The following is a 14,434-nucleotide window of genomic DNA, read 5'->3' as shown; positions in this document are numbered from 1 at the left end:
TCAACTTTGTCCATTTGTCTACATGGATCACAAATGATCAGCAGTAAGAATTTAGTCTCGAGTGCTTAGTCAGTGCTATGCAAATTAAGAACACTTTCAGTGCTTTACGAAGAAAAGCCATCAAGTAAATATTAATAGGAACTCAAAGATAATGGATAGAAGTACAGTTGAGCTCATAGATATCCTGGAAGATCCTGTTTTGAAGTTAACTTTTTAAAAAAAATATATTCAAGTAAACAAAATTATTCAAACACAATCCTGTCGTTTTTGATTTAACAAAAAGGTTTGACTTTTATAGATTCATAGGGAAATTCTTGAAAGAGCATGGAAATGGAAGGATAATAATTCAATGCTCTGAAGAAAGTGGGGAACGTACATTCTCTTCTTCATTGATTGTCACATCCTCGGAAACCACTCCACTATTTTATGCTCCATTAAACCGACCACAACCCAGTTTAGGCTAATCACATGGGTGACTAGTGATGTAATTATCATAATGATCCTGATTCAAAAGAAAATCTGAGACAAATATGTAAGCATTGAACGTCTTTCAGTTGGCATTCATAGCCAATATGAATGCAAACTGGACAGAGACAAATTCCATGAAGCGCGCTATAGCATTTCATGTTGAATTTGCCTCTGTTCAGTTGGCATTCAGTCATCTGCCAACTGCGTTTGGTAAGGTTATATAGTGGGACTGCAGTGAAAATGTAAATATAAATGTCACAATCGCAAATTAGGTATATTCTGCATCAAGCGACAAATTATATATGTTTTTCATACACATTTAGATTAAGAAATGTATACATATGATAGAATTAACATACTTAGAACTTTATTTAGAAAATAAAAAGGCATGTTGAAAGAATCTGAAGTAAAGTAAAATACAGAGAGGAATTAAGTAAGAAAAAAATCATAGGCCTACATTAGATATTAATTCAAGATTTTATATCTAAAAAAAAATATGATAAATATATAGATATAACAAATAATTGCTTAGATTGAATTTTTTTATGAATATTCATGATAGTATCAATATACAAAATATAAAATTTTACTACAATTGAACATTAAAGCAGTACACACTGGTCATTTCTAATACACTTGTTTATTGGTTATATTTGTCAGTACATGTATAATAATGTATATCTAACTTAACAAGGGGCAATCAAAATATCTGTAACTCATGCTTTTCATGAATATTTTTCAATTTCCCATATAAATTCCTTTAAAATATGGGTCCAACAGTGAGGAATACAGAGCAAAGAGCTAGCAATGAAGGGTCTATTGATGAAACTGGATCTACAATATATTGTGAATTGTCTCCCCTTGTTGTGGAATCGACTCGTGTAGGTGGCCACATTGTCGCACCGGCATCAGCAAGCATCCTTTCTCCGGCCCAAGAAGGGATAATAACTAAGTTGAACAAACATGGATCCACAAACGTTTTTAGACATTGCCACCAAGGTCACAAAACTAAAGATGTATCCGTTTTTCGATATAGCACATTACACGTTAATGTGCATGGCGGTGAGAGAGGATATTCCACAAACCAGTTCAGGTAAGGAGAGTCACTTCAGCTTGAACTTATCTGCCAGCTTAGTTCATTTGAAACATTTGCTTTATAAATATTTAATCATTCGATTTTTCAGTGTAATATAGAATTATCATAGAGTAATTTACTGGTAAAATATAATCGAACTAACGCGATATCTAAAAATAGATCGGTCAGCATGCCTAAGTAAAGTCATGATGATGCCAGCGCTGAGTTGTTGTTTTCTGATTGGTGTTGAGTTTATCGTTATACCAGTGCTGTAAGACCATATTGTCCTAATAGAAAACGGAAATAAATGATATAATTTCACTTTGGATGTGAAATATATCCGATTTTCAAGTGACCGATATTGATAGAACTCTAAGTTTATCGTAAATACTTCAAAGTGAAAGCGTTAATTTTGTTTGCCTGCCAATTTATGGTCTATCTGTTCTACCCTATAAACCAAACCCAGATGTTGGTTCCTATCAAATTATCTATATAGAACTTGCTCTATTCCTGATGGATGATTCCATTAGTACAGTTATGTGGGGTTATGGAAATAAATAGATTCATGAACAGCAAGTGCATAGAAAAATGTTATTACATAATTATATAAGTAATAAAGTATACCACTGACATTTTAATTAGACTAGTTTAATTAATGTCTTATCTAGAGTATATTTTAGCCATTATTAATTCATATATCATGTCAATAGATTGTTAGTTTTCAAATGATAGTGCGATCATGAGATATGATCACCAAACCAGATATTTAAAAGTTGAAAACAAGCTATAATATCTTACTAAAAATTGATTTATAAATAATTAAGTATAGTAAAGAAATATTATACATTTATTTAACATTAGATGAATTAATTACTGTATTTTTGAAAAATAAAACTAGAAAAATAGAAAATGATTGACCTCCAGTATTTTCAAAGTCGCAGAGGTTAGGGAAAAAGACCTTACCATCAACATTGATTAATAATACAAAGATTGTGTCTCTTTATTCATTAATTCCTCCTTTTATTCAATTTCACATTTTTCTTGACATTTCTTTTTGTCCAGCTTCTGAAAATCATTTAGGTACAAAATGATCTTGCAAGTGAGTGATAAAAATTAGTGACAGGGAATCCTGGGAATCCGGATCAAGATTGTATACAAATGTCATCAGCTGCAACTTAAGAGTAAAGCAGTATCATTAATATCGGTACTGTGTAAAAATATCACCTGCCTCCTACCTCCTCAAGGACTTTGTATACATGTACTATACACCGACTTTTGTTTATATAAATACAATCTGGTGTAGTGATGGCTTTACATTGTCAGGCAGTATCTAAGAAACCAAACATTTGTCTACTGTATAGCTAGTAAACCCACCACCAGGGCCAGTTGTCTGGTGTACATGTGTAACATTGTGATGAGCTAGGCCCTACAAGTGTAGTGGAATGTGGTACCAAAACCATCTGTTGTCTATATGTACACAGTAGTCAGCAAGTCCTTCCCCTGCATATTCTCCATGATAAATACCCAAATAAACAGGTAATTACTTAAGTAATAACTTGTTTCCAACATTAATTTGAAGTTAACATACTTGACCCAATAAGCATTAATAACCAAAGCGCTCATCCACATTTACATTTAACGATCAATTCAAACCATTTGTCAATATTTCTTGTTATTTTTCAAATTATGTAGTATTTATTCAAAATTTAATTAAATTGAACATTTATTCCAAAAGGTTTTCAAATGACCAAGATAGTTATTACATGTAGTTGTCCATCTTTGATATTCTAGGGGTAACTATCATTGTCGTTATATCCACCAGGACTTTTCCGAATTTGCATATTACAGAGTTATCTGCACTTGCGGGTAGGCATTGATTGTGACGTCATGTGTTTAAGAGTGTAACCTCATTTGTTTCGGAGAAAACAACGTGAATTGCACTCACAAAATAATGACGTAACAATTGATACCTACCCGCAAGGGAGCTAACTCTGTATTATGCAAAGACCGAATATCTTTTAGCAAAACTGAAGGCTCTGTGTGCGATAACAGATCAAAAGAATTGAATAACAACTATATTGTGTAACTTTGAATTTGGGCGACACTTCAAAAGAAGTGTTTGTACAGGCCTGTGATTGGCCAGGTTTTTCTTCTGAACTTCCTTCACTTTCCCTTAAAGTTGTATGGTCTATCACTTTCGCTCTTTTCGTCATAGTAAAAACTGTTTAAGTGTTATACGTATTTTCTCCGTTTGTCTGAGTTTTAAACTTTCAAATTTTACCAATTTTTATAAAGTTGCAGCACTGGAAGTATTATTAATTATAAAAGTAAAAAATATTTTTAACGTGTACACGTGAAAAATAGGCTCGATAGAGACCGAATCATTCCAAACTCAATATTTGATACACACAATATTGAATTACGGCTAAGTGTAAATTAGATGTTTCAAATACTCGCTCTGTGGACATATACCGGCACGATTTGCTCATATTAGCCAGAAGGAAAATGTAAACAAACACATGTGCGCTTACGCTACTTACCTGGATCACCACGTGCAGGACCTGTGGACGTCAGTCACGTGATATGATTCCGAATTCCGAAAAAACCCGAAGGTACTGAACATGGCGATGATTGAAGGCGTTTTATTCAAAACCAGGAATATATTATCCCTAGATTTCAGCTCTCTTATAGACTGACATATGTTTTTTTGGGAGCTAAATCATCAAGATACATGTCCATGTTCAAATATCAAATGTTAAAACGATATATATATATGTTGTTTTTAGTGAAAATTACAAGAAATACAACTTCAAAGGCCCATTACCTTTCTGGACAAAACATAAAGGTTTCTTTAAAACATTGATAACATCAGAAAATATATACCGCTGGCCTAAGATGAGGAAACAACACCAAACATACGCAAGATTTCCTCTGTACTATATGATAACAGTGGAGAGTCATTTCGCTCTTTTGCAGTCTGGCGCCGTGCACATGATAGTCAATTACCGCGTAGTATTTAGGACGACGGCGGGAGACATAGATGACTCGGGTTATGAAAATTATCATTTTATGTATTTTAATCAAATTGTTCAGAAGGTGATGATACTTGAAGTATTAACGGTAAGTTCATGACTTTTGCAACTATACAAAATTATTAATCTCGTTTTACGTTTTCATTTTGAAAATTAAATTTAAAGCCTTTTCAGCAAGGTAGTGGGCCTGTTATATAGTGAACACACAACAATAGTAAACATTCATTAATCAGTCTAGATCTACATCTACATTTTTCATGAGTCCTTGTCATCTATAAGGCTCAAACTATTGATAGGTCCCACAGCGTTAAACTGACCCATTTCCTGGGTCCTTTCAAAAATTGTATGTGTACTGTACTGTGATGCAGCATGCAGGTTTAGCACAGCAATGTAATACATTGGACATTAATCCCTACTGGAATATTGACAACCCCATACTGATCGGCCTACATGTATATGTATAATGACTCCTTGATGTTCAACACTCTGCTAGCTATTAGATTTCACAGGGTGGTAGTACTAGTGACAGTCAGATTTATACAAACAATAATATCTCAGATCTGTTAGGTATCAATCAACATTCTTTTGGCATTTGATGTAGTTCAGTTAGCCATTGGATTCAACACACTTCACTGTGTTTGGAATGGAATCTGAGAGGAGATCAATATTATAACATTGTGTGTGTATGTAGGGATGTAATCCAGTAAAAAACAGTAAAAGACGCACATTTAACATCAGGTATAAGTAAAAGAAACCAGATCATCTTAATTGAAGACCTCGCATTGTTTGAACTATAATATGGCCTATGTAAAATTTCAATCCCAAAGCCTCTTTTCCATTAATTTAGGATGGTCCTGTGGCTTTGAATTTGGGAAAGTTTGCAACAAATGGGGAATCGATCAAATGTACAGTGTAATTATGTAATTAAACCATAATAAATAGGATTATCATCTCCAGTGAAGCTTATTTTTCTTTCTGAAGAAAATAAATAAAGTAAAAACTCATATTAAGTTTGCACCGGTGTAATTTTCACAGGTAAGTTTTTTTATCCCTGTAACGTTGTATGGCTCATTGTGTTCTTAGTCAATGTCACTGGATATCATATTATTATCCCAGCTGTAACATTGCATGGCTCGTTGTGTTCTTAGGCAATGTCACTGGATATCATATTCTTATCCCAGCTGTAACATTGTACGGCTCATTGTGTTCTTAGGCAATGTCACTGGATATCATATTCTTATCCCAGCTGTAACATTGTATGGCACATTGTGTTCTTAGGCAATGTCACTGGATATCATATTCTTATCCCAGCTGTAACATTGTATGGCACATTGTGTTCTTAGGCAATGTCACTGGATATCATATTCTTATCCCAGCTGTAACATTGTATGGCACATTGTGTTCTTAGGCAATGTCACTGGATATCATATTCTTATCCCAGCTGTAACATTGTATGGCACATTGTGTTCTTAGGCAATGTCACTGGATATCATATTCTTATCCCAGCTGTAACATTGTATGGCTCATTGTGTTCTTAGGCAATGTCACTGGATATCATATTCTTATCCCAGCTGTAACATTGTATGGCTCATTGTGTTCTTAGGCAATGTCACTGGATATCATATTCTTATCCCAGCTGTAACATTGTACGGGCTCATTGTGTTCTTAGGCAATGTCACTGGATATCATATTCTTATCCCAGCTGTAACATTGTATGGCTCATTGTGTTCTTAGGCAATGTCACTGGATATCATATTCTTATCCCAGCTGTAACATTGTATGGCTCATTGTGTTCTTAGGCAATGTCACGGATATCATATTCTTATCCCAGCTGTAACATTGTATGGCTCATTGTGTTCTTAGGCAATGTCACTGGATATCATATTCTTATCCCAGCTGTAACATTGTATGGCTCATTGTGTTCTTAGGCAATGTCACTGGATATCATATTCTTATCCCAGCTGTAACATTGTATGGCTCATTGTGTTCTTAGGCAATGTCACTGGATATCATATTCTTATCCCAGCTGTAACATTGTATGGCTCATTGTGTTCTTAGGCAATGTCACTGGATATCATATTCTTATCCCAGCTGTACATTGTATGGCTCATTGTGTTCTTAGGCAATGTCACTGGATATCATATTCTTATCCCAGCTGTAACATTGTATGGCTCATTGTGTTCTTAGGCAATGTCACTGGATATCATATTCTTATCCCAGCTGTAACATTGTATGGCTCATTGTGTTCTTAGGCAATGTCACTGGATATCATATTCTTATCCCAGCTGTAACATTGTATGGCTCATTGTGTTCTTAGGCAATGTCACTGGATATCATATTCTTATCCCAGCTGTAACATTGTATGGCTCATTGTGTTCTTAGGCAATGTCACTGGATATCATATTCTTATCCCAGCTGTAACATTGTACGGCTCATTGTGTTCTTAGGCAATGTCACTGGATATCATATTCTTATCCCTGTAATGTTGTATGGCTCATTGTGTTCTTAGTCAATGTCACTGGATATCATATTCTTATCCCAGCTGTAACATTGTACGGCTCATTGTGTTCGTAGGCAATGTCACTGGATATCATATTATTATCCCAGCTGTAACATTGTATGGCTCATTGTGTTCTTAGGCAATGTTACTGGATATCATATTCTTATCCCAGCTGTAACATTGTATGGCTCCTTGTGTTCTTAGGCAATGTCACTGGATATCATATTCTTATCCCTGTAATGTTGTATGGCTCATTGTGTTCTTAGTCAATGTCACTGGATATCATATTCTTATCCCAGCTGTAACATTGCATGGCTCGTTGTGTTCTTAGGCAATGTCACTGGATATCATATTCTTATCCCAGCTGTAACATTGTACGGCTCATTGTGTTCTTAGGCAATGTCACTGGATATCATATTCTTATCCCAGCTGTAACATTGCATGGCTCGTTGTGTTCTTAGGCAATGTCACTGGATATCATATTCTTATCCCAGCTGTAACATTGCATGGCTCGTTGTGTTCTTAGGCAATGTTACTGGATATCATATTCTTATCTCAGCTGTAACTCTGTATGGCTCATTGTGTTCTTAGGCAATGTCACTGGATATCATATTCTTATCCCAGCTGTAACTCTGTATGGCTCATTGTGTTCTTAGGCAATGTCACTGGATATCATATTCTTATCCCAGCTGTAACATTGTATGGCTCATTGTGTTCTTAGGCAATGTCACTGGATATCATATTCTTATCCCAGCTGTAACATTGTATGGCTCATTGTGTTCTTAGGCAATGTCACTGGATATCATATTCTTATCCCAGCTGTAACATTGTATGGCTCATTGTGTTCTTAGGCAATGTCACTGGATATCATATTCTTATCCCAGCTGTAACATTGTATGGCTCATTGTGTTCTTAGGCAATGTCACTGGATATCATATTCTTATCCCAGCTGTAACATTGTATGGCTCATTGTGTTCTTAGGCAATGTCACTGGATATCATATTCTTATCCCAGCTGTAACTTTGTATGGCTCATTGTGTTCTTAGGCAATGTCACTGGATATCATATTCTTATCCCAGCTGTAACATTGTATGGCTCATTGTGTTCTTAGGCAATGTCACTGGATATCATATTCTTATCCCAGCTGTAACATTGTATGGCTCATTGTGTTCTTAGGCAATGTCACTGGATATCATATTCTTATCCCAGCTGTAACATTGTATGGCTCATTGTGTTCTTAGGCAATGTCACTGGATATCATATTCTTATCCCAGCTGTAACATTGTATGGCTCATTGTGTTCTTAGGCAATGTCACTGGATATCATATTCTTATCCCAGCTGTAACTTTGTATGGCTCATTGTGTTCTTAGGCAATGTCACTGGATATCATATTCTTATCCCAGCTGTAACATAGTATGGCTCATTGTGTTCTTAGTCAATGTCACTGGATATCATATTCTTATCCCAGCTGTAACATAGTAAGGCTCATTGTGTTCTTAGTCAATGTCACTGGATATCATATTCTTATCCCAGCTGTAACATTGTATGGCTCATTGTGTTCTTAGGCAATGTCACTGGATATCATATTCTTATCCCAGCTGTAACATTGTATGGCTCATTGTGTTCTTAGGCAATGTCACTGGATATCATATTCTTATCGTATCCCAGCTGTAACATTGTATGGCTCATTGTGTTCTTAGGCAATGTCACTGGATATCATATTCTTATCCCAGCTGTAACATTGTATGGCTCATTATGTTCTTAGGCAATGTCACTGGATATCATATTCTTATCCCAGCTGTAACTTTGTATGGCTCATTGTGTTCTTAGGCAATGTCACTGGGTATCATATAATATGATGTATTCATATTCTTATCCCTGTAGTGTAACATATTTGTATGGCTCATTGTGTTCTTTGGGACCCCTCTAACATTGTATACTGTATAGTATGTGTTATTAGGTCACCTGAGAAGAAGTCTCAAGTGACCTATTCTAATCGCTTTTTGTCTGTCATCGTGGGTCGTCCGTCGTGCGTCGTATGGCGATAAACAATTTACTTTTTCGACTTCTTCTCCAAAACTACTGAACCAAATTTGTTGAAATTTTGCAGAAACCTTCCATAGCCAAAGGTCAACCAAAATTGTGAATTATATGGTCCCAGCCCCCCAGGGCCCTGAGGGGTGGGGCCAAAAGGGGTCAAATAGGCTAAAACTTCAAAAATCTTCTGAAATTCCAGAAATGGTAGAATCAAATACTCTTCATAGATTGAAAGGGAGGTCCTTTACAAAAATTGTGAATTATATGACCCTGGGGTCTTACGTTCCCCCCAAGGGAGGGGGTCAAGTTTGCTATAGTTTATATAGGTAAAGACATGTTTGAGCATTATTTGGTCATTTGTAATAGGAAATAAGTCAAATGTCATCAGAATTATCAGTATGAGATGGCCATTGAATCCTATTAACAATTTTTCCATGACTGACCCCTAGGGGCCTGAGGGGTGGGGCCAAAAGGGGTCAAATAGGCTTAAACTTCAAAAATCTTCTTCTGAAATTCCAGAAATGGTAGAATCAAATACTCTTAATAGATTAAAAGGTCTTGAGGTCCTTTACAAAAATTGTGAATTATATGACCCTGGGGTCTCACGTTCCCGCCTGGGGAGGGGGTCAAGTTTACTATAGTTTATATAGGGAAAGACATTTTTGAGCATTATTTGGTCATTTGATATAGGAAGTAAGTCAAATGTTGTCAGAATTATCAGTATGAGATGGCCATTGAATCCTTTTAACAATTTTTCCACGACTGACCCCCAGGGGCCTGAGGGGTGGGGCCAAAAAGGGTCAAATAGGCTAAAACTTCAAAAATCTTCTTCTGAAATTTCAGAAATGGTAGAATCAAATACTCTTCATAGATTAAACTGTCTTGAGGTCCTTTACAAAAATTGTGAATTATATGACCCTGGGGTCTCACGTTCCCCCCTGGGGAGGGGGTCAAGTTTACTATAGTTTTATAGGGAAAAGACATTTTTGAGCATTATTTGGTCATTTGTAATAGGAAATAAGTCAAATGTTGTCAGAATTATCAGTATGAGAAGGCCATTGAATCCTATTAACAATTTTTCCACGACTGACCCCCAGGGGCCTGAGGGGTGGGGCCAAAAGGGGTCAAATAGGCTAAAACTTCAAAAATCTTCTTCTGATATTCCAGAAATGGCAGAATCAAATACTCTTCATAGATTAAACGGTCTTGAGGTCCTTTACGAAATTGTGAATTATATGACTCTGGTGTCTCACGTTTTCCCCTGGGAAGGGGGGTCAAATTTACTATAGTTTATATAGGGAAAAGACATTTTTGAGCATTATTTGGTCATGTGTAATAGGAAATGAGTCAAACTTTGTTAGAATTATTAGCCTGAGATAGTATTTTAACATCATATCCACATTGGTCCTGGCCGACCCCCAGGGGCCAGAGGGTGAGGTCAAAATTGGTCAAAATGGCTAAAATTTCAAAAGTCTCCTTCTGAATTTACAAATTTGATGGAACCAAATACTCTTCATAGATTAATATTTGAAGGTCTTTTGAAGGCCCTTTACAAAAATTGTGAATTTCATGGCCCTGGCATCTCAGACTTTCCCCTGATTAGAGGTCAAATCAGCAAATAAATCTATTTAAATTCAAGGGTCTGATGGGCCAATATATGTTTTTTTAGGTCATCTGACCCGAAGGGTCAGGATGACCTATAGTCATCATGTTTCGTCCGTCGTCGTGTGCCGTGCGCCGTGCGTTAACATTTCACATTTTGAACTTCTTCTCAAGTTCTACCACTGCGATTTAGCTGAAACTTGCATGAAATTATCCTGACATGGTCCCGACAAAGTGTTGTTATTTTTCGGGTTGATCCGAAATCCAAGATGGCCGCCACAGCCGCCATCTTGAAAACACATTTTGAACTTCTTCTCAAGTTCTACCGGTGCGATTTGGCTGAAACTTGCATGAAATGATCCTGACATGGTCCTGACAAAGTGTTGTTATTTTTCGGGTTGATCCGAAATCCAAGATGGCCGCCACAGCCGCCATCTTGAAAACACATTTTGAACTTCTTCTCAAGTTCTACCTGTGCGATTTGGCTGAAACTTGCATGAAATGATCCTGACATGGTCTCGACAAAGTGTTGTTATTTTTCGGGTCGATCCGAAATCCAAGATGGCCGCTACAGCCGCCATCTTGAAAACACATTTTGAACTTCTTCTCAAGTTCTACCGGTGCGATTTGGCTGAAACTTGCATGAAATGATCCTGACATGGTCCTGATAAATTGTTGTTATTTTTCGGATCGATCCGAAATCCAAGATGGCCGCCACAGCCGCCATCTTGAAAACACATTTTGAACTTCTTCTCAAGTTCTACCGGTGCGATTTGGCTGAAACTTGCATGAAATTATCCTTACATGGTCCTGACAAAGTGTTGTTATTTTTCGGGTTGATCCGAAATCCAAGATGGCTGCCACAGCCGCCATCTTGAAAACACATTTTGAACTTCTTCTCAAGTTCTACCAGTGCGATTTAGCTGAAACTTGCATAAAATTATCCTGACATGGTCCCGACAAAGTGCTGTTATTTTTCGGGTTGATCCGAAATCCAAGATGGCCGCTACAGCCGCCATCTTGAAAACACATTTTGAACTTCTTCTCAAGTTCTACCGGTGCGATTTGGCTGAAACTTGCATGAAATGATCCTTACATGGTCCTGACAAAGTGTTGTTATTTTTCGGGTTGATCCGAAATCAAAGATGGCCGCCACAGCCGCCATCTTGAAAACACATTTTGAACTTCTTCTCAAGTTCTACCGGTGCGATTTGGCTGAAACTTGCATGAAATGATCCTGACATGGTCCCGACAAAGTGTTGTTATTTTTCGGGTCGATCCGAAATCCAAGATGGCTGCCACAGCCGCCATCTTGAAAACACATTTTGAACTTCTTCTCAAGTTCTACCGGTGCGATTTGGCTGAAACTTGCATGAAATGATCCTGACATGGTCCCGACAAAGTATTGTTACATCTCTGGTTGATCACAAATCGAAGATGGCTACCATGACACTATATCTAATTAATTTCCTATATGTTAAGGCCCTTGGGCCTCTTGTTTGAAATAAAATTTGTTGAAAGAAATTGAAAATGATCCTGACATGGTCCTGACAAAGTGACACCATATATAATTAATTTTACTATTGCCAAGGTAGTCAGATGACCGTTAAGGCCCTTTGGGCCTCTTGTTTGTGTCTTTGTTTCATTCTGTATCCGAACTCAGGTGACCGCTAAGGCCCATGGGCCTCTTGTTTGGAATTCCTCTGACATTGTATACCGGTACTACAAATATATGTGTTATTTTGAACCCCTCTGACATTGTCCTTGTTTTCTGTTCCAGGGTCACCATTTTCCAGAAAGCACCCATTATCATGTTGGTTGTCCAGTATGCTTCTGTGTTTTGGAGGCAGTATAATAGCCAATATGTTACTAGGGGAGAGTATGTTATCACCATTTAAAGATCACCGGAGCATCCTCACAGCAACCGCAGTCTGGTAAGTCACACACACACTGAACTTCTAAATCAGGAAATCTATTGCTGTATACTGCAGAATTAGAACAACCAATTACATTGTAAATAGAATTTGAGAGCTGAATGTCCAGTGTTTGTTTATGCAGAGTTATGGCCCTTTATCTATGGAAATGGAACAGAGGTGGTCAATTGATTAAGATGTCCTGACCAATTGCCACAAGCCCTATGCCTCCACCTCTGGGTTGGGAGTTCATATCCTTAAAGACTCAATTCTATAGCAGTCTAGTAATGGTGGGACTTGGATTCTACACAATGAAACTTTTTTTTTGCTGTACATGCAGATTTAAAACCATTATTAATTAAACTGTAGAGTTGTGGCCCATGTTCTGATATACTTGTTTACCATACAGTGTCAGTGATGAACCTGGTGCATCTGAGTATGCAGGCAGTGGCCTTATAGAGCCTAGTAACTTAGTTATGTTATGGGAAGTTATGTGTAGTTAACTCATTTCATCAAAAAAGGGCTTTGGCATATAGGAAGTTGGGAACAAAGGCATGATATAGATAAAGAAGTACTTTTATCTTTCCCCCCAATTAGATAAAAGCACAAGTTTGTATGTTATTTTCATTTGGCTATAGATGCAGTTATGTCTGACTATATTATATTGGTACCTTGTTGTTTTAAATGAAACTAATATTGGGGCTGCAGTGGCTGAGTTGTTAATGTGTTTCAACATGTTACAACATTCACTAGCATTCCACCTCTGGGTCACAAGTTTGAATCCCGTGTAGAGTGTACTTGCACTCCACCTCTGGGTCACAAGTTTGAATCCGATGTAGAGTGTACTAGCACTCTACCTCTGGGTCACAAGTTTGAATCCCATGTAGAGTGTACTAGCACTCCACCTCTGGGTCACAAGTTTGAATCCCTTGTAGCTAGGGTGCACTAGCACTCCACCTCTGGGTCACAAGTTTGAATCCCATGTAGGGTGTACTAGCACTCCACCTCTGGGTCACAAGTTTGAATCCCATGTAGGGTGCACTAGCACTCCACCTCTGGGTCACAAGTTTGAATCCCATGTAGGGTGTACTTGCACTCCACCTCTGGGTCACAAGTTTGAATCCCATGTAGGGTGCACTAGCACTCCACCTCTGGGTCACAAGTTTGAATCCCATGTAGGGTGCACTAGCACTCCACCTCTGGGTCACAAGTTTGAATCCCATGTAGGGTGCACTAGCACTCCACCTCTGGGTCACAAGTTTGAATCCCATGTAGAGTGTACTAGCACTCCACCTCTGGGTCACAAGTTTGAATCCCTTGTAGCTAGGGTGCACTAGCACTCCACCTCTGGGTCACAAGTTTGAATCCCATGTAGGGTGTACTAGCACTCCACCTCTGGGTCACAAGTTTGAATCCCATGTAGGGTGCACTAGCACTCCACCTCTGGGTCACAAGTTTGAATCCCATGTAGGGTGCACTAGCACTCCACCTCTGGGTCACAAGTTTGAATCCCATGTAGGGTGGAGCGCTAGTGCACTCTACATGGGATCACAAGGGTCACAAGTTTGAATTCCATGGAGGATAGTTGCCAATAAGTACTGAATGTAGGTCGGTTACTTTTCTACAAGATCTCCAGTTTTCGTCACCTCTTTAACCTTCATGCTTAATTCACTCTAAATGTAAACACAAGATGAGAATAAATATTGTAAATACCAATATACCTCTTCTAAAGTATTAGTTTCTCATTATGGTATTGAGTGAGTCCTCATCATCAACCTCCAGAGATTAGTTATTATTTCATCTGAT

At 37.6% G+C, this 14,434-nt stretch overlaps 1 protein-coding gene across 1 annotated transcript in view; it reads left to right on the top strand.

Annotated features, from left to right (window-relative positions):
* Window positions 1-1,337: 1,337 nt before the first annotated feature.
* The window catches only part of LOC138325902 (trimeric intracellular cation channel type 1B.1-like), a 34,199-nt gene continuing 21,102 nt past the window's right edge, over window positions 1,338-14,434 (top strand). Inside the window, exons 1-2 of the mRNA XM_069271911.1 lie at window positions 1,338-1,561; window positions 12,496-12,649. Coding sequence (XP_069128012.1) covers window positions 1,432-1,561; window positions 12,496-12,649 — 284 coding nt within the window. The 5' untranslated portion in view covers window positions 1,338-1,431. The remainder of the gene's footprint in view (window positions 1,562-12,495; window positions 12,650-14,434) is intronic.

Source organism: Argopecten irradians, chromosome 6 (assembly GCF_041381155.1).
Source record: "Argopecten irradians isolate NY chromosome 6, Ai_NY, whole genome shotgun sequence".
In the NCBI taxonomy this organism is placed as follows: Eukaryota; Metazoa; Mollusca; class Bivalvia; order Pectinida; family Pectinidae; genus Argopecten; species Argopecten irradians.
This window is presented reverse-complemented; position numbering and strand designations above follow the sequence as displayed.